Source organism: Electrophorus electricus, chromosome 4 (genome assembly GCF_041902795.1).
Source record: "Electrophorus electricus isolate QZ-2024a chromosome 4, ASM4190279v1, whole genome shotgun sequence".
NCBI classification, from domain to species: Eukaryota; Metazoa; Chordata; class Actinopteri; order Gymnotiformes; family Gymnotidae; genus Electrophorus; species Electrophorus electricus.
The window spans coordinates 39347563-39369903 of record NC_137500.1 but is presented as its reverse complement, the minus strand read 5'-3'; the positions used below and the strand labels follow the sequence as shown (position 1 = coordinate 39369903).

The 22341-nt window shown below is 39.0% G+C and overlaps 1 protein-coding gene across 4 annotated transcripts in view; it reads right to left on the bottom strand.

The window, feature by feature from the left end:
- Positions 1-21844, bottom strand: part of epha3 (eph receptor A3) — a 76470-nt gene extending 54626 nt beyond the window's left edge. For 2 of the 4 annotated variants that reach the window (XM_035534815.2, XM_027012614.3), the window contains exons 1-3: positions 21646-21842; positions 13404-13468; positions 8536-9196 (exon numbers count right to left, since the gene is read on the bottom strand). In XM_035534815.2, coding sequence (XP_035390708.1) covers positions 8536-9196; positions 13404-13468; positions 21646-21730 — 811 coding nt within the window. In that variant the 5' untranslated portion in view covers positions 21731-21842. Of the gene's footprint in view, positions 1-8535; positions 9197-13403; positions 13469-21645 lie in introns of all 4 variants that reach the window. The other 2 variants (XM_081713724.1, XM_081713723.1) reach the window with 2 other exon arrangements.
- Positions 21845-22341: the final 497 nt, after the last annotated feature.

The window sequence follows — 22341 nt, the reverse complement described above, 5'->3', positions numbered from 1 at the left end:
GACCTTTGTGGATTTCTAATGTATAGTTCTTGCATTGTAAAACCATCCTGAAATAATCTCACCTCAGTTTGCCCATGGAAAATGTCCAGCCCGAGTATTTCTTGTGAAAAACGCTTTGGGGTCAGTGAATACGCAGCTAGAAAAATAGTGAGGGTGTAAGTGTTCCCTAACTTTCAATTGATAGAAAAACCAAATGCAGTGAGTCTGAGGTACAATAATGACTTCCATGTGGGACCTCACCCAAGCTTATGAAGGATAATTTCAGCATAAAAGGCCCAAGCAAACTTGGCAATCACTGACTCTGAGGAACAAAGGCTCCAGCCTGCAAAGGTGTCAAACAATTACCACACTAGGTAAAGACACAAATAACCTTCCCTGCATCCCAAGGCCATGGGTCTGACTCATAAAACCTGGGCCTACTGGAACAGAAAGCATTGAGGAGATGAAGTGGGCGAAGCCCTAGAACCGAGCCCCAGCTCCCTGCAGCACACACGGCCTCATGACCCCTCACGACCTCCACCCGTACTCCAGCTAAATGCTAACAAGCTCAACCCTCGTGGGTCTGGATCTCGTATGACGAAGGGAGGCAATGAAGTAACATAGCATTCCCAAGCAAGCCCGCTCAGCAAACAAATGGAAAATCAAGCAGACTTCTGTGGCAACCATTTTTCCCCCTTTACTGAGCGCTTGTAGTGGGTCATTGTAAATGATAGCACTCAGCAAACCACTGGCCTCCTGCTCCAAAAGCAGGAGAAGATGGAGGACACAATCCTAAGAGCTGTTCTTGAAGAGCATGCACAACATAAACAAGCTCTGCGAGCAGAGGCTCTTTATCACTGGGCCAGAAAACTATGCTTATTCCAGTTCTGGTACGGTACACAATTATACACATATAATCTTTCAGACACAAGTATAACCTCCCAATATGATTTACTGTGAGGGTACAACTAAGTGTTATGGCAACCAACAAAGTCTGAACATAAACCAAACTATTCCTTAGAAAGGAACTCAGCGTTTGATGTGCAACATGTTCAAAGATGCTAGTCCAATGCACATTTAAGCAGAGCTTTCTATCTAGTCTCTATAGACATGTTACTCACAAATACACAAGGAAGGAGATATTTATGGACTGTAACTGTTCTCACGGTGTGAAAGTGCCCTGATTAGGAAGTGACAGTAAGCATCACATTACATAATAAGATAAGTGAAAATCTGTCAGATCTGAGCAAAAGCAGCCTGGTCAGAAGCCCCATTTGGTCTTCTCATTATTGCAAATGGCCTGAATATGATGAAACCTGAAAGCACTGGAATCCTAACAAACAGAACATCTCACACTCTGTCCTTCATTTCATGTGGGAGCACTTTGGCCGTTTTAAGGATGTGCTGTTTGGGAGCAACGATGTGGTCCATCAGCAGTAGGACGACCTGCGGTGAAGTCTTGACAACATGCATGAGCCCTACAAGTGCGTCTGAGGGAAAACAGAGGGGAAAGCATTTAGAGAGAGTGTGGAGAGTGATAGTAAACACGTGGCATACGATCGACACCTAGGCACGCAAGCACAGCCTTTGATCTTCCAGTCAGGACAGTCCGAGCACCGCCAGCCCGACCACTTTCACAGAGCATCAGTGGGAAGAAACCCAGAGATGGAAAAAATCACAGTTCCTACAGCCTCCTCCAATGAGCAGGCTCCCACAGCGGAGCATGTGCCCTTGGGTACTACTATCATGACTGGTAGCACTTAGATCACTGTGAAAAAATGAGAATGTCTGAATTAATACCATTTGAGGTCAAAGGGTATGTGTAGGGTGAGTGACAGCAAGCTGTGTATGGCAGAATGTTTTTGTTTGTTTTTTGCTTTGCTGCATTTTTCTTTCACTTTTTGGAAGTTTAGTTTAAACATTTATTCTGTTACAATTTATTGATCACCAATTTCAAAATGTATCAAAAATGTAAATGTTTGTATTGCAAAATGTAAAGTAATGTAAAGCATTGCTATATTAAAGTAACACAATCTGATTACTTTCTGTGTTTTTTTTTTTTCTTCCAAAGAGTTTTGGAACACTTTTCCCATACAGTGCTAGCCAGTATGAAACATGGCAGTGCCTCTGTGCAGACTTATGAACAATTCAGATGTGTAAAACATGTCCCTTCTTCAGATGTCCGGCATTGCTGAGTCCCTGTGCTGCAGAATGGCCAGCCTGCACGCTTGTTAATTCGGTAGGCTCCTCCCAGACAAGTACGGAATGTTATGGCATTAGTGAAAATGACTCCAAACTCTTTGTGGAAAATACTGAGTAAAACACACCTCAGCGATAGAACACTTGTCTATTTCACCATTTTGCCAAAGAAAGTGCGTAACTTCTGGTTAAAAATTGGTGTACCTTGGAAAGCGCATGATAATCCAGGTTCTTCGCTCCAACGGCATGATAAACAGAGTGAAAACAGGAGTTTCTCACTTTATAATGATAACAGAACATATGACAATTGTAGTGTTAGTGACTGGCTGTTTGGAATCCAGTGATCTACTATTTGTCAACTGAACATGAAAGATGTGTAACTTAATCAAGGTAAATTTTACTTAACATATATAAAATTCATATGACCCAAATAAAGTGTCCATGAAAAGCTAATCTTGCCTTATCATTGGGAAAGCCACAGCTCAGGATAAAAATCTTGTAATAAAGCTAGTATCACTCAAAATGCTTAGTGTGCAGTAATGAAAGCAAAGAAAGGCATGAAGTGTACCAGAAAAAGTTTGCAAAAGCACGTCTGTCTCCAGTCAGTAATTGCAAGGAAAGACCACACCCAGTGTAGGAAGACAACACGTTCTGCGTGTTTTAAACCTTCAAAGGCTAGAGTCAGTGCCTATGTTGCTGAAGTGCGACAACAGCCGGAACCATACACTCGTTAATATATACAAGGAACCATTTAGGGAAGAAAGAGAAGAACAAAGGAAAATAAGGAGTAAGTTATCCTTGTCAAGTTGTAATGGAACACTTCTAGTAATCTTTAAATTTACCAGTAATCTTTTCTGTAACGGTAACAAAATACCTTGCTTGTATACTGATGTAACATCATTACATGTATTTGAGAATAGCACAAGTCAAACTTAGCATTCACCAGGTGGAAATGAATGAGTCCCTCTGAAGCACACCTACTGACTCTTGAGCACATGCCTTGAGCATTAAAAGGCAACATCATCGTCACCAGAACCACTAGATAATGATATTCAAACAAAGCAACCCATTTTAAATATTTTAAGAGGAAGCTATGATACAGAACTCTGATAAGATGTATATCTCTGCTGAATGGACACTTTGATGTGCAGACAGACATGGCCCCTTCATTGCAAGGAGTCGAACTTCTTAACTGAGAGAGAAAGGCAAACTTTGGAACTAAACCTGGGCTCAAAGCCTGACAGCGCATCACACAAACAAGATTAGTGCTCAAAGCTCAATGAAAAGTAAGAATAGCATCTGTCTGAATTAAAGGCAGTTTTCAGGCTTGACATCCAGGAAAGCTTTAAGGGCCTGTTAAAACATCCCACTGAACTTTCTGCAGCAGCATTAATAAGATCTGATAACTAATCAGGGACAGCGAGTGTGGGGATTGTATATCCTGGTAAATCCAGGAGGAATGTAAACCACTGAGGCTCTCAAAGGAGGCCTGTGGCAGCTGGGAACATGGGAAGCCCAGCGAGCAGACAGACATCCGGATCATATACTCCTTTTATTTGCTGTTTTAAGATCAAATTATGGTTAAAAGAATTTCACACAGATATTAGACAGTTCATGTGCTGAGTTCATTATGGTAATAGGACATACTTTCATGTCTCCTTGTGACTTACTCATAGTGTACCAATATGCTGGCAATAAAGCTAATGTCAGAGTTTTAAGACTTTACATTTTTCTCACCCTCTTATTGTTAATGCTGTTCAGTAGAACTATTGGTAAACATCTAAAAAACACAATTAAATCTTAAATCTCTCCTCCAGTTGTATTTCTTTGCTTATGGTCAATGAGAAACACTGTCTCTCTCTCACACACAGTTTCACTTAGGTAGTGTTTGAAATTAAATGTGCTGCATGGTGATGCATTGCAAACTTAAATAATTTCAAACACGCAATATGCACGTATATACACGTACACATGTTTATGTACACACAATCACATACTGCATGAAAGCAGCCCTTCACCACAAACAGCACATGAAATATTCAGGAAAGGACCTGTGTGAAAGCCCTCCCTATGACTCAGATGCACACTCAATGTGTTAAAGTCTGCACACCTCAAAATATCTGTGTTAAAGCGACACTCAGGCTCCCCACAGTAATCAATCTGTTAACACCGCAGGGCTGCATAGTGAGCCGTGAATCCAGAACTTCCCCTGCAAATGCGGCTGTAAGGATGGAGGTGCAGCTGTCACACTCTGGTAATACAAGCCCTTATTAGTGTCCATTAGCCTGTCCTGAAACTAATAAGAGATTGTCAAATCCATCCAAACATTCAGAAAAAAGCAGCACACAAATAAGATAATGCAGCAAATGGTGATCTTAATGCAATGGTCAAGCAGAACAGCAATAAGTTGTCACATCCATTTTCAGTACAGGGTGATCAGGATGAAGCAGTTTCAGTTACTGCAATGCTGCAAAGTAATTGATAGAATTTATCCAAACATAAATTAGGGATTTATTAAGTTGTTAACTTAGTCATTAATTTACTCCCTCATCCTCTCACTTACTCATGTTGTCTTGTCGTTATCACTGCACATTAAAGTAACACGACGAATCACTTGTCAGTTGCCAGGTTTACATACTACAAATGGTGCTGGGATTGATCAAGCGTCGGAGTGGTCACCTTCGCGGTTGTCAGTCTCGTGCCAAACCACAGGCTAGAAAACCAGCCAACCAAAACGCACGACCATGCACAACTATTTGACATGTATGGTCAGGCCTCAGACATCAGCTTTGTATTTAGTTTCACTAGAAGAATCATTTTGGCTGCTTCTATGGTTCATTCCACTCTTGGGGTAAAATGAGAAAGGGCGAAATCACATACGTTATACATGATGTGCACTGGGCAAATAACAGATCGGGAAAAAATCTCACTAAAAATCTCAAAGGGATTTTTCAAATTCTTTGATCAACACCGATTACAGAAACATTTCATTAAAAAAAGAAATGTAATTCAACAAAGTTGTTGTTATTGTTGTTAGTAAGAATTATAATAAATGTCAGTTGACTACTATGAAATTTACAATGGAACTGACATTGGCCATTTCCTTTGCTTATAAAATTATTACAGTCTTTTTGTGTTTTGGGAAATGTATAATTTACACAAATAATAAATGCACAAATAATACAAATTTCAGGAAATATTAATTCAAATCATTTTCTGGCAATATAATACCCTATAACAAATTACATATAAGATGCAGTGCAATTGTGTTATTTCATATATGTGTAAACCGTTATCATGTACACCTTGCAGTATTAGACAAACAGTAAAACTAAAACCTGTTTTTCAAATACCAGACCTCAGTTCATGGCTGTTCTGTGAGCTAACTCCCATCTACAATAACAGTAAAAGCTAAGCAGTGTGTTTAAGTAGCACATCATACTAATGAGAAAATCACTGTTCCCTCCAGTTTTACATTAAACATGTAAAGAGCAACAGTACACTTATCCTGTATTGGAAATAGGACCCAAAATGTTTCTTATCGTATTTGGGGCGTTAATAAGTTTCAGGCTCTTGATCAAATCATGGTTATAATCCCTTCATAATATATGTTTATCATAGATTGCTATGATATTATTAAATTACTCCATATTTTTCTTTTTCCAAGGCAGGTTCACACATTTACATACACTCATCTACTTGAATAGTTTCCAGTCATCAATAATCACACATCCAGAGCATTAGAGAGTACACAACAACATACCAAAATTCCCAAACATCTCAGCACCCAGTCGGAGTGGGGAGGCCAGACACATAGCACTTTATGAGGTATAGTGATTTCTCTTGGGAGCCAGCTTAACTCAAATAATACCACAGGCAGGATTGAGTCTCACTCTCTGCAAGCCAGCTGCCAGCCAATTTATTATCAGCCCTCTCAACCACAGCTCTTTCCACAATTATACATGCCAGACAAAATATATAGCTTAGAATGCATACTCTGAGACAGCTCTCTCTGTAATGAACTTAGCCATTGAAATGTTAACATTCTTACTTAACTTGACATTCTGAATGTGACATGGCATAGAAAACACTGCCCACACTATTAAAAATGCTGGTGTAGAGGAACATACAACATTTTAAAACTTTTAAAATCTTTTTATTACACACACACACACACACACACACACACACACACACACACACACACACACACACACACACACACACACCTCCAGCCCCACTGTCCTGGATGCCAAACACACATTTTGTATGTCTCCTGACGAGGTGATACAGAGAAGTGTTTCACAAGCTTAACTGCTTCAAGATGCTCCTTGGGGATGCCTGCACCATAGATCACTCCCCTCTCCTGCACAGAACACTCATGTTCCTCTCCTGCACAGAACACTCATGTCCCTCTCCTGGACAGAACACTCATGTTCCTCTCCTTCTGCACAGAACACTCATGTTCCTCTCCTGGACAGAACACTCATGTCCCTCTCCTGGACAGAACACTCATGTTCCTCTCCTTCTGCACAGAACACTCATGTTCCTCTCCTGGACAGAACACTCATGTTCCTCTCCTTCTGGACAGAACACTCATGTCCCTCTCCTGGACAGAACACTCATGTCCCTCTCCTTCTGGACAGAACACTCATGTTCCTCTCCTGCACAGAACACTCATGTCCCTCTCCTGCACAGAACACTCATGTCCCTCTCCTGCACAGAACACTCATGTTCCTCTCCTGCACAGAACACTCATGTCCCTCTCCTGGACAGAACACTCATGTCCCTCTCCTTCTGCACAGAACACTCATGTTCCTCTCCTGGACAGAACACTCATGTTCCTCTCCTTCTGGACAGAACACTCATGTCCCTCTCCTGGACAGAACACTCATGTCCCTCTCCTTCTGGACAGAACACTCATGTTCCTCTCCTGGACAGAACACTCATGTCCCTCTCCTGGACAGAACACTCATGTCCCTCTCCTTCTGGACAGAACACTCATGTTCCTCTCCTGGACAGAACACTCATGTCCCTCTCCTTCTGGACAGAACACTCATGTTCCTCTCCTGCACAGAACACTCATGTCCCTCTCCTGGACAGAACAATCATGTCCCTCTCCTTCTGCACAGAACACTCATGTCCCTCTCCTGGACAGAACACTCATGTTCCTCTCCTTCTGCACAGAACACTCATGTTCCTCTCCTGGACAGAACACTCATGTCCCTCTCCTGGACAGAACACTCATGTTCCTCTCCTTCTGCACAGAACACTCATGTTCCTCTCCTGGACAGAACACTCATGTTCCTCTCCTTCTGGACAGAACACTCATGTCCCTCTCCTGGACAGAACACTCATGTCCCTCTCCTTCTGGACAGAACACTCATGTTCCTCTCCTGCACAGAACACTCATGTCCCTCTCCTGCACAGAACACTCATGTCCCTCTCCTGCACAGAACACTCATGTTCCTCTCCTGCACAGAACACTCATGTCCCTCTCCTGGACAGAACACTCATGTCCCTCTCCTTCTGCACAGAACACTCATGTTCCTCTCCTGGACAGAACACTCATGTTCCTCTCCTTCTGGACAGAACACTCATGTCCCTCTCCTGGACAGAACACTCATGTCCCTCTCCTTCTGGACAGAACACTCATGTTCCTCTCCTGGACAGAACACTCATGTCCCTCTCCTGGACAGAACACTCATGTCCCTCTCCTTCTGGACAGAACACTCATGTTCCTCTCCTGGACAGAACACTCATGTCCCTCTCCTTCTGGACAGAACACTCATGTTCCTCTCCTGCACAGAACACTCATGTCCCTCTCCTGGACAGAACAATCATGTCCCTCTCCTTCTGCACAGAACACTCATGTCCCTCTCCTGGACAGAACACTCATGTTCCTCTCCTTCTGGACAGAACACTCATGTCCCTTTCCTGGACAGAACACTCATGTCCCTCTCCTCCTGGACAGAACACTCATGTCCCTCTCCTGGACAGAACACTCTTCCTCTCTTCATAGCATACACACGTTATGGCTGACAGATCTGGGGTGTGTCTGTATCTCTGTGAGTAAAGCAGTTTTGCTCTTTGCATAGCAGACAAAATCAACAGTCCCATGGATTCAGAAACATTAACAGTCAGTTAAGCAACAATACTAGTGTTGGTATTGCAAAATATGAAGAAACAAGCTGAACAAATGAATGGCATTGTTACCAAAGATACTGTTGTCCCATTTGGAACTGGTCCACAGCACTGGCACTAGTACATGACACTGAAAAGATGAAAATAATGGCCCATGAATTGGAAGGCACTGCGAGAGGAAACGAGAGAAAGAAGAGGCGAGAGAGGCTGTACCTTGGCAGGTGACTCCTCGATCCTCATAACCAGTGTTGCACAGACATTTCCCAATAGGCACCAGCCATTCTCCCTCTGTGCTGCAGTACATTTTTGGTGGGTCCTCTTCCTTGGAGTTGTTCACGCAGGAGCCCCTCACCTCTACTAATGACTGAGTGTCCATTGGCACAGTGTCTGGGAACATGGCCAGATTTCTCACTGTGAAAGGGCACTTTTTAAAGTACACCCGCACTGACACCAGAGCTACACAGGCCCCCACATCCTGGAAGGCCAGGTAAAAGCCTTTCTTGGTCATAGGACCCACCTCTCGCACTTCTGTGTTGAGCTTAAGGATGCGATCACCCAGGTCCATTTGAGTGAAACTCTCATCAGCTGCGATGGTGTCTATTTTAGAGAACTGGTGTTCCCGGAACTTACTGCCCTGGTCTTCATCAGTCTCCAGGTAGTGCAAATTGAAAGTCTCTTTGCAGGTCCCCAGCACCAGAGGGATACTGTTGCAGTCTCTCAGAGTGAACTTGAGTTCCACATAGATCTTTTGGGCAGAATTACGAGGGATCCAATTGGTCCTCAGCCAGTTGTTTTGGCTGTACTCCATGACATTGCACACCTGGAAGGTCCTGATAGGAGTGTAGTGCTCGTCCACCCCACTGATCTCCTCCCACTGGGAAAAAGACAGGGAACAGACATGGTCATCAGGGAACACTTCAAAGCCATAGACCACTGAGGTCCATTATAAACTTCAACACAAAGTAAATCACAATGCAATGCATATCACATGAGAGCTGGGCTAATTTATGTCTCAAATACAGTTACATTTAGAATAATGAATCGCTTCAAATCAATATTTTGTCCTTTCTTCTATAATTAATTTGTAACATAATGAATAGCCTCTAACAATGTTGTAAAGTGTGTTTGTATCACAGACTTCATCATGTGAGAGTTGGTGTCCAAAGACATTGTGGTTTAGAATCATGAGGCCTTCAGGTTTAAAATATACAAAGGAGAATAAATGAAGAACTTAGAAGCTGTGTTTCCTATTACAATAATAGAGCACAGCCTGGCTCTCCTTCAGGCTGAAGTTTATGAAAGCCCATGGCGGAGTAAAGCAAGCCTTCTTTAGTAGCCCTAAGCTGTTCATTACCAGACAGAACAAGTGTGCTCTCAGACCGAAGAACTGCTTCATTTCATCTGTGGCTGTACTTAATGAAATGCCCGTTTAAAATGTTTTAAAGACAATTTTACTTCTACATTTGCACAGCTTAGAAGACTTCTTTAGAATTTTATGCATGATATTTTATCATATGTCATGCCATCATCACCATGCAGTAAGGTATATCAAAGATGGATATTGACATTGGTACAGAAGTGCAGTAAAATGTCATCTTGTCAAACCGTTGTCCTTTCACATACGGAAATCTCACATTAAGATGTACTGGAGTTGAGGTTCAAGTTGTGTTAAGATGATATATGTAGATTCTTAAAAACCAGAAATGTTTTCAGTTTCCAGAGTAAGGCTTTGCTGTAGCATAAACTAAACTTTTCAAATGTGACCATTCGGTCAGTGTATCTGTTACAAATACCCATACAACAGTGACACACATTGATTGCCCCTAATTTCTGGCAGTCTTTCAACAATATAGAGTGGTTTATGCATAGAATTACACATATTGCTTAATTAAGGATAACTTTTAATAGGCACCAATTTCCAAGCATGACTCCACTAATTAATTTAATTAATATCAGATCCAGAAGATCTAGATGAAATTCTGGAATAGGGCCCTAAAGCCTTTGTTTAAAACAGTAGCTGCAGCTAGCTGACAAAATTGCATGGTATATCTGCAGATCCTGCAGATTGCAGATATCACCTAGTTGCTATGACCACAGCTGAATGAAATGTTTTTGATATCATGTGCTTCATAGTGGACAACTGTGATGCAAAGTAGAATATATTACTGGAAAATTTAGGTGGTGATTTGTCTAAATTACTTTCATACATTGAGGATTTGTGTGTGTGTGTGTGTGTACGTGTGTGTGCTGCCTGCTTGTGCTAGCCAGCACACTTGATGGCCCAAATGAAACCCAGGTGCTTGGGCTGCAGTGTATTATCATATTGCCCAGAAAGACTGCACTATAACCATAGCTGCCAAAGCAAATGAAATGTCATATAAGATATGTAGATCACACATTTGAGAACATCATATTACAGGACCTGTCTTCTACACTGTATAACATCATCATGGCACAAGCCCAGGCATATAGAAAAATAGTATGGCACTTTAAGCAAAGGCCTAAGCTTGGATGTTTCTTTCAATTGGTACCTGTTCCTACAAGATAAACTCTCAGAGCATCATTACCTCTCCACTTTCCAACTTAGCACTATTTAGGCAGACTAGCAGTCTAGCAAATATTGCTTCACAACTGTAATATCCCTCCAGAGAGGAAAAGCAACGGGGAAATGTGAAAATCGACAGTTGGTTCATTTGGTGGGGATTTAGCCAAACTCCCCTCACGTACACATACAGTGAGGACAGGCCAACTGGTAAATACTTTCACTTAATAGATTCCCTGGCACAGGTGGACATAGCAGAGCAGAGTTTATGTTTCAGAGATATGTACAAAAACCATAATCCTCCTCTAACATTACATCCTCCTCTAGCATTAGTTAGAGAAGACTGACATTTAGGTCTTCCTTCACCTAGCATCACATACTGTACATACATATTTTCTGTACGTACACACATACCAGACAAACGTTTCTCTACAAAAACTAAGGACCAACTAAAGCCCAGTTTTATTGTTTCATAGACTTTTCCTTTATGAAAAAGCCTTTTTGTTTTTGCTTTCTTTATAACCTTTTCTTACGTAACTGAGTGTTTGCTATACTAGGCCATCATGACAACTGTGGCCTGTCAGTCAATGCCTTTCCATCACTGTTTTATGACTGTGGGACCATAAGACGTGAACTACCCATTTCACCCACTACAGACATGTGATGTGCTAATCCCAGTTTATACAACATCTTTTCTCGGCACTTTATACAGCCGGGCACCTTTCACTTTCATGACACTAAAAAAAGAAAAAGAAAAAAATCTGTTATGAGAACAAGATCTTTGAAATGAGTCTGAGTATTACACTGACATTTTTGACTTTCCAGAAATATGGGTATTAGCTGACTGAAAAGCACAATTAGAAAAGTGAGTTTAGAAATGTAATATGAGAATTCATTGAGTTCATTGCCTAATTTGTCTCAATGGATTATAGTGCAGCATACTGGACATGGACTGGTATGGTCCTTCCAGCAAATTATAGAGTTACTTATTATTTGAAACGTTCTATGAAATGGAAAGGAGATACTATTTCTCTGTACACAGAAAGTTCCATGAAACAATTCCTTTTGGTTTTGAAACATGAGCCTCATGAGTTTTTTTTTGTCCACCACTGTATGACAAAAAATTCATAATTTATTCAACAAACATAAATGGGTTAAAACAGAGCTAAAGTCATGCCACCCAAGGATTTAATGACTCCAAACATTAAATGACATTCCAAGTCCCTAATCCGCAATGGATCATCAAGCCATAATCTTCAACCCTATGCTCCCTGGCACAGACAATTTCCAGAGTGGCACCAGACTACTAGAGAGCCTTGCAGGCAGTAAGGCACAGCCTATCACTGGGTAAATGTGGTGCAAAACACAGTTATCTGCTGGCAGAGAATAAAGAAGGACTGATGTAATTTGGAGGGGTCATAATAAACAGCGCTGCATGTTTAAAGAGTCGTCTACACTGATCTGATTTAGATTTACTGTCCTTATTCCAGAAGGTGGCCATACAAGGAACGTCCGAGGGGTTTATCCCTTAATTTGCTTTAACCACTCCGATTTGTGCTTACACCGGCAGAAGGCGGGTGCTCCATCCATCAGTGTCAGTGCCGTGCCGCTACATTATTTGAAAGAATTTTCGAGGGCAAGGCTCTCAGGGGGAACGATTTATTGGGACAAACTAGGGGAAAGCCATGAGTAATTACAAGTAATTCACCTTGAAGACTTGATTTTCTGCATTCTCTTTCACTACTGATGACAATGGGACTCGCAAAATAAATCTGTGTACTTAGATATACAGCAGAAAGCAACTGGAATAGTTCAACTTCCATTCAGCCTGTTTAAACATTCATGACTGTTTAAACCATGCTTGTTTAGATTTAATACCAGTAACCTTAGCAAGAAATAAATGTATATTTTCAGTACTCAAACATTTGGCATGGAACACAGGCATATTTTCTCACTTCTTGTTTTCTCCCTTTTCCTTTATATTTTCTTCACACCCAACATAAGCTCTATAACTGACAGTGCGAACAATTAAGAGAACAAGGGGAACCATCTTTGGCAGCTATATGGAACAAATCACTGGATTACCCTCAAGCAACTGCCCGCAAGTAATTTTAACACTTAATAAAGTTTTTTAAATGGTTTGAGTAGCCCATGAGACCAATTCATAGTATAAGAAATAAACATGGCCATTACTGGACACTATGACCTTGGAACTTTGGAAACAGAATAAAATTAGTCTGGAGACTTGCTAGTCTTTTGTGGTTTTGGGCTGTGTTATTATGTTTGATTATTCTAAATGTTATTTTTGCTCTGCATATTACAATGTGTTTCCTATGATTTTTTGCTATAAACAGGGGTTTTTAAAATATCCTGAACTTTGTGTTTAATCTCCACTGGTTTCTTATGTTCCTAGGTTTGAAGAACAACAACAAAAAAATATTTTTTTAAAATCTAAAATTTAAAAAAATTAGAATTTGACTACTGTATATTTTGTGGGCATCCTGCACTAAAGAGAATAATTTAACACTGTCATACATACCCCATGTGATGGATATGATATCCATCCCAGCTCCCCCTGGCTTGCTTTGGAATCCAACAGGTTAACTGCAGGAAAAGAGAAAGACAAAGAAAAAAGTCAAATGAGCATCTATCCTTGTTAGCCTCAATTACCCTCCCACTCGTCCCTCAGGAGACGAGAATGCTCTGACCAGCAGAGTATTTATTCAGCTGCACTGGTCTCATGGCACCATCAAATTAAACAAACAGTGAAAGCCTCTTCTCTCAGTAGATCAGACCCATCCTGTTGCAGACTCAGGGATAAGAAACGTTACCCCCATCAAGAGGTCATTTCAGCTGCAATCCCTCTACCCTGGTAACAGTATGAGGCTACCAGTGGGTGGTGGTATCTCAAATGACGATATCTACACTATCCTTTTTTGTGTGGGTTTGTGTGTCACTTCACTGATAGGAATCTTTAACAAGGCAAGTAGTGCACAAATGGTTCCCATTATCTCACGAGCATCATCTGAATGAAATCCAATATTTGTTATAATTTTGTAAGCTGTGAAAAGACACTAATCTTTCTATACACTCAGGCTTTGTATATGTAGGTTAATTTGAATGTTCTGAAATAAAGAATTAGTGGCATTATCTGTAGATAGTTGTGTAATAGATGTTTAATATCTGAAGCTCAAGGCTGCAGTTTGTGTTTGTGGGGTCAGTGATTCTGTACTCTGTCAGGTCTTGTTTAATGACGTCCATAAAGGGTTAAACACTAACTAGAACACTATCTATCTACTTTTCTCTCTCTCTCTCTCTCTCTCTCTCTCTCTCTCTCTCTCTCTCTCTCTATATATATATATATATATATATATATATATATACATATACACACACACTATACTATACTATACTATATATATATATACATATACACACACACTATACTATACTATATATATATATATATATATATATATATATATATATACATATACACACACACTATACTATACTATACTATATATATATATATACATATACACACACACTATACTATACTATACTATATATATATATATATATATACATATACACACACACTATACTATACTATACTATATATATATATATATACATATACACACGCACTATACTATACTCTATATATATATATATATATATATATATATATATATACATATACACACACACTATACTATACTATACTATATATATATATACATATACACACACACTATACTATACTATATATATATATATATATATATATATATACATATACACACACACTATACTATACTATACTATATATATATATATACATATACACACACACTATACTATACTATACTATATATATATATATATACATATACACACACACTATACTATACTATATATATATATATATATACATATACACACACACTATACTATACTATACTATATATATATATACATATACACACACACTATACTATACTATATATATATATATATATATATATACATATACACACACACTATACTATACTATACTATATATATATATATACATATACACACACACTATACTATACTATATATATATATATATATATATATACATATACACACACACTATACTATACTATATATATATATACATATACACACACACTATACTATACTATATATATATATATATATATATACATATACACACACACTATACTATACTATACTATATATATATATATATATATACATATACACACACACTATACTATACTATATATATATATATATATATATATATATATATATATATATATATATATATATATAAACACGATATACACTGTTCCACAAAAAAAGAAAAGAAAAAAAGAAAAGAAAGGTAAAATTAGGACAAAATGGTGAGTCTATAAATCTTAAAATTGCAGTACTCTATAAAAGATCTGAGTTAGGAAAATATCTGAAAAGACACCTTAATTCTTGTGACAAACTCTTGACATCTCTCCATCTCCTGCTCTCCTTAGCTTGACTGCTGTTTGACTGAGCAAAGCTCTCGCACACACAAAGAGAACAAAGACTGCCATCGATGTACAATAAATGCATAATCACAGCTGACATGTGGAGCACTAAGCCTGGTGCCCATACCCAGGATTAATCGCTATGCTGCTCACTCGAACTGGCCCGTTTGCCAGCAAACATTTAACCCCCCCAATGCCCCCCTCAAAAAACAATAGCACAGAGAATAAGCAAGGGCACTGCCAAGGTCACACATGAAGAAACAGACATTTTAGCAGAGCGGCTCAGTAAAATATGTTTTATTGGGAATCCATTCATTTTATAAGCAAAATCTAACAGTGCATCTAAAAATGTGACATGAAGCATGGCAAGTATTAAAACCAAGAAATCCTGAGTCAGACCTGCATAAAATAACAGAGAGTGGTGCCTCTTTGTCCTGGTGAACACTGGATATCTGGAGTAAAACAAAGATTTGAGAGCCCATTATCAGATTCCAACACAAAACTCCAAAATTGGGGGCTTACCTGAGCTCCAGCCAAACAGCTGGCTGTTCCCAAACAGTAGACCAATTCCTATTAACTGTAATAAAGATATCTGCTTATGTCAGATAATGGCCACTCTATCCAGCTCCATTGGTTCCAATTTACATTTCTCAATGAGGCGAGCCGATGTCTCAAATTGAGCCGACCGGGGGAATTTGAGAACAGAAAATTAGATGGCTATACTGGTGAGGCACATTCTCCAGCTGTAGGAGCAGGAAATCACAGCCAAAGACACCACCCACCCAACCACACACTCAGCAGTGGGGAACAACAGGCAGCTCCTCTAAGTCCAACAGAGCACCGCCTTTGTACGGTAACTCAACTTATTATTAGCAATTCCATTGCTCGTCCATGGGAACAAACAAAACAAGGCAAAACAGGTAAATCAATACAAGAGAGACAATAATCTAAGATCACAACCACAGGCTGCCCATGGGCGTCCGTGGTCCTGCTAAATCATCCCTGCAACAATAACTATTGTTTTCCTTTCATCAGTGCAAAGCACCTTCATGGAACACAGCAGCAGTGAGAAAAAAACAAAGGTTCTATTTCACGAAATATCCAAAGACAGTCCACAGTCCTCTCTCTCCAACACTCACAATATCAATTATGGCTGCTAAGGGCATAACAAGTACACATGTTTAATAGCTTTCTGGAAAAATATTAACATACCATTGTTAAAAAGTCATTGTTAAGTTAATTATGATCTGAATATGCTTAGCAAGAGAGCAATATGGTCTCCGAGGATAAACTCAACTTTTTTGCAGTAACCTTTTTCAGTAACCTTTTTCAGGTAGCTAATTAAATCTGTTTTTGAATTAAGATGGGAATCAGTAGACTCAGTTGGCGCAGCAACCCTGAAGAGCAGCACACAGGGACAAGAGCTGCTAAGGCCTGGTTTAGGCAACACTGTGAGTGTGGAGAACACATGCTGGAGCTGGGGACCATTTTCAGAGGATTTTAGAATGAAGCAGAGAACATTTAATTGGCTTGGACAACAATTCGCAGTGATCTCCCAACATCTAAGCAACATCTAACAACAACAGCCTCTCCAAGATAAGCAATTATATGTGTCCTTCTATACATGCATGTATTAAATGCTGTGTTTCCTTTTCAAATCAAATGTTTCAGTATGTGCGTCAGATACAAAAACATTGAAAACTATACTGTTGCTTTACAACAGACACATGAAAAGTCAATTTTGGATGAGTTTTAAAGTTTAGCTGAACTGTATCTTTTTAAATGTTTAAAAATAAACATGAAAAGTTTAGGAAAATAACACCTTATATAGGTACAACTAAGACATCATCACAGGTCACACCTACATTGGCATGGCTGTAATTAAGTATTAAACTTTCAGGAATGAATAATTCAGCTGTGTCTTGGTGTGTCTGCTGCTCCAGCCAATGCGCAGCTTCTCTCTTGGTCAGCTCCTTACGAGTTCCCGAGAATCCTCCTCCCGCACGCCAGCACTGGCCCAAGCAGACTGCCGGCCCAAATGCACTATGTGTAAGCAACGTTTTGGCACCTCTGAAAGGTACAATTGCTCATGAAACACAGGCCTTCCCAGTGGGGACCTAACGCACCTCCATGTCCCCTGACAGCCAGCGCATGTGTCAGGACTAGCAGTCAGCGCTGGGTATCGGTTTGCACTAGCAACATCCAATATATGTGAATGCATGTATCATATGTGGAAATTAAATTAGTTTGATGCTTTGATTATGGTAAAAATATATAGAATTAAATTATTTGTAGGTTTTTTTTTTTGTTAAGGTACAAGTGATATTTATCTCTTATTTGTCTTAAACAAAGTATCCCATATATGTTTAAAAATGTATGGCCAGAGTATGGACAGTAGGAATTAAAACCTTTTTCCACAGGTTTGGCTAAGTTGAACTTAACTTATATAGTGTTTTTTAAAAGGCAGAAAAATATTTGCTTCTTTAAATAGAAATATGTTTGTGTAGGCAGCCAGCCCAGATTAACGAAAATATAAAAACGAGTTCCTGCTTTTTTTCCTGCCATATGCTGTGTATTATAAAGGAAAATAACAATCTGGCAGGTGAACTACTAATCGTCCTGGAACTATTTATGAAATTTTGCCAGTATTTATACAACCAGTTTTAAACAAGAACTAAACTATTAAACTATTTCAAGTATTTGAACAAAAAAAAAAAAATCACATTTCTAACAGAAAGAAATCAAGCATGTAAAATTACAAAAATGTTGCACATGTAGTACAAATCTTTCAGCAAAAAACTAAAACAGTTATTTCCACTATATACTTCGCCTGATCTCTATGCGCTTTTGCGCACCACACCGCAAAGCAGTCCGGAAATTACATAAACCCAAATCATAAAGCATAAACACATTTCTTCAACTAGTTGGATTAATTCAGACCAGATGATGCAATAAACTCGTATAAATGTATAAAATAAACTGCGCGTGTTTTGGATCTTCCTTTTGAGGTGGAAATTAAATGAAAATATCGAGAAAAATCTTCGATACTTTCATTTATAACAATACTAATAACAACAATAGTAATAGTGATGGTTACAGGTCACAACAGACACTTTTTCTCATGTTTCCTAAGACCACTATTGAGCTATCAAATTATATCAAATCAAATCAAATGCATTTTTATAGCGCTTTTTACAACAGATGTCACAAAGCAAGTTTACTAATGTCCAAGTCCAAGCTCCCAGTGAGCAAGCCAAGGGCGACAGTGGCTATAACCTCTAAACCCAACCAGAATAAAGCGAGGTTGTCTTCGTTTAGGCCTAATGACAAACGGTTAACATCTTTTCCAAGCCGAACTCCATATGCGATGTTTTATCATTAATACAGATACTATAGCCTATAGCTTTATCTTATGCTGCGTTCCAACTACGACTGTATGCTATGATGAACTGTGATGGGTTTCCCAAAAGTACCGTAGCACGGAGATCATAGATAACTGGAGAATGACAGTCGCTCTCTCGTTTAAGATGAGCTTCACCCTACGAACTGTTTGGGAAACGGGGCCCTGTTTTGTATTCCGGTCATACATACCGTACTTCCAGTCACATAGAGAAATTTCAGAGAGAAAAGCTACTGATTATAAAGCTAATTCTATCGTGCTGAGAAACTTGTCACCTTATTCTCGGACAGTGATTTGGCACTTTATTTGAGAACCGCTGAGATTCTAACTGACCTTAGAAAAAAACTAAAATGTCTACTCTAAGCACAAAAACGTTCAATAATTCCAAGATCTAATCTTTAAAAAGATTATCATTGGCAGTTCGTTAGTTGAAAGTTAACAGGAGTCAGAAACAACCGCTACAATAACTGTATAATGTAATTAAGTACACAAGGTTTCCATCTTTCTATCTATCTATCTATCTATCTATCTATCTATCTATCTATCTATCTATCTATCTGTCTATCTATCTATCTATCTATCTATCTATCTATCTATCTATCTATCTATCTATCTATCTATCTATCTATCTATCTATCTATATATATATATATATATATATATATATAAGTAAATTACTTATAAGTATATAAATAAATGTTTTTTTTATTTTTTATTTTTTACATTTTTTCCCAACTTTTAAATTAATTAAGAGACTGAAAAGCTGAGGAATGGGACTTTCCTCCAACTTACATTAATGAATGTGCATATGGCTCTATACTGACACTCACTGGTGAGATTTTCGTTCTTGACGTGCACAAACTACAGAGTATAATCTCACAACTAAAACAGTTTAAAACTTCAAATATAACTTGACAGGAGAAAATTATTTTTTCTCATTGGATCACTGCTGGGCATCTGGGTGAAGACTATGTGAATTAAGCTTAAACAGAATCGACAGACGAAAGAAAGAAAGATTCAGAAAGTCGTTCATATGAGCAGGTATTTGTAGTCTAACCTACTGTGCTTTTATGGTAAGTCTCACTTGTCAGTACAGCAAAGGTCTGTTTTAGCCTCCGACATTATAAACTAGGCCATAAGCTCAGGCTATAACCGAGAGCATGTGCACCAACTGAAATTTAGAAATTCGGTAACAAAACACCAGAGGCAATTGAAATGACAAAACTCAGTTCTGGAAGTGTTGTAAACATTAAGTGATATTACCCTTAAAACGATTTACTGGAAACACTATAATTACCAAAGTAAAAATTTGAACTGATCACATTTTCTACAGGAGACGAAAAAATATATACTAAAATAACGTATACATTTGGCGGTGGACTAACAAGATACAACTTTATAAACATCTTTTAGTATTTGTTACTTCGTAGGTAATTAACTTTTTCTAGTCTTTTATATTAGACTCAGTCTTTATGTTCGGTCGATGACTTTAAAGAACAATCATATTAGTCTAATCTCAGTTTTGCGTGAAGAAGAAACAATCAATGGCAAAAAAAATCTCTAACGTTTGTTTCACATTACTTGTTTATTTGCGGTTGTATGGTATTGCCAACCAGCTTCGTTTACTGTAACCTACTAGTGGATTATGTAGGCCATGAGTAATTAATAGAAATAACGTCTCAACTATGGCGTAAATATTGTTTAATTATGTAAACAGTTGCTGAAGTGAAATCATTTGTGACCATTTCAAAGTATTTTTAAGTAAATGCTGTGATCAACAGTTTCCCCGTTGAGATGAGATGCACATACAAGCTGCATACTGTGCCAACGCAAAGATCTTATCCTAAACCTTTACCCTTTTATTGCTTATACTCAGGACAAACATGCACATGTACGCCGTCCACTTGAGCCTTTATTTTTACTTTAATGTACTAGTCATAAAAGTCAAATAATTGGTGCTGCAATAAGCAAATGGCATTCTAGCCCAAGCTAAGGCCGCAAAGTGTAAAGCATGCTAAGTCATAATGTTTATGGTTGGTTTCATTTGTTTCATATATTTACATATATATAGACGACAGTATTACCAACTTTATTTAAACCGATACATAATTTGTGAAGTGACAACTTCATGAAGCGAAAGAATGAGGCGATCTGCTTTGAACGAGCGTAAGCTATGCCTTTGTCCAATCAACTAAACTGCTTTTTTTTTGGTTGGTTGAAACCCATGATAAATTCAATTTGTTTCACTAAACATATATAAGGCATAAAACGAGTTTGAAATAGACAGTTTATGAATTACTCATTTGGCTAACATTGCGCGATCACATACTTATCGATCGGTGCAATGTATATGTCATCATTAAATGAATGAATTAAAACCAAAGACAATTGTCTATCTACAGAAAAATAGCGGTAGCGCACAGACACCATACGTCCTCATGAGTGGTCGGAATTCATTTATTTTCATGTGCTGTTCAAGTCCCCTAAGTTAACACAGCCTCCTGCGAAATGAATGGCATTCGTTATTCGATACGTCAACCCAGATAAACCCAGTTTGGCTCCAGAACCGACGACAACTCGAGAATACTGCTTCACAGTCAACTCCGAACTAAAGTACACCATGAAATTCACATATTTTTCTAAGTTAAAATTTCTGGAGGACGAACACCGAACTGTTTGCAGTCAAATGTTCCATGTAGCTTAATCAGATGTGTCAGGACGACTTTAAGGAAAAACCGTCAGTCCCGTTAGTCCCGTTAGTCTCCGTCGCAGGATAGCCTACGCTGGGATGAAGCGTACACTTATATCCCACCCCAGGTCTCTCATGGCAAACGTCGTCTTACCTTCATTGGAAGGATAAATGCTGAGTTCGGCGCGGAAAATAAGGGTGAAGACGAAAAGATAAAGCATTGGGGTCTTGCAATCCATGATGGCAATTCAGAGGACAACGCGAGGCGCATAACTCCATGAAGCACGCCACTGATGTGAGGGCTCCCGTGCCGACACAAGTTACCATTCTCGGCTCAGGGCTGATGTCAAGTTTGACACCGGAGACGAGGAGGAGTCTCTCGCTCCCTCGTTCGCTCTTGCAGTCTCTTTTTCCGCTGGGTCCTACGTGCCAGACCACGAGTCTTAGAGTTATCAGAAGAATTCAGATATTGTGCACAAGGAACGTAAAGACGAGAGCACGTTGCAACACATTCCATAAGTTTAGTCCCTTTCTCCTCCTTATAAAGACGAAAATACATAAAACCTTGTAAATATATTCTTATGTGCTATTTTGAACTTGAGTTTTAGCTATTACTAGGGGCCTGTACATCGTCTGCATGTCCATCTCTGGTCTTGAAGGACTATAAGTCCAGCGGTTTGACTATTTCCCTCCTCAAGCATGTGATTCACCTAATCAGTTAAGTACTAAGTTTAGTAGCGGTGTTAGTGCAGGAAAATCACCAATGCTGCACTCTGGGCTTGTACACCCATCTATTCGAGGAATATTTAAATGACAACGGACCCTGCTCCCATATTGACTGACTAAATTA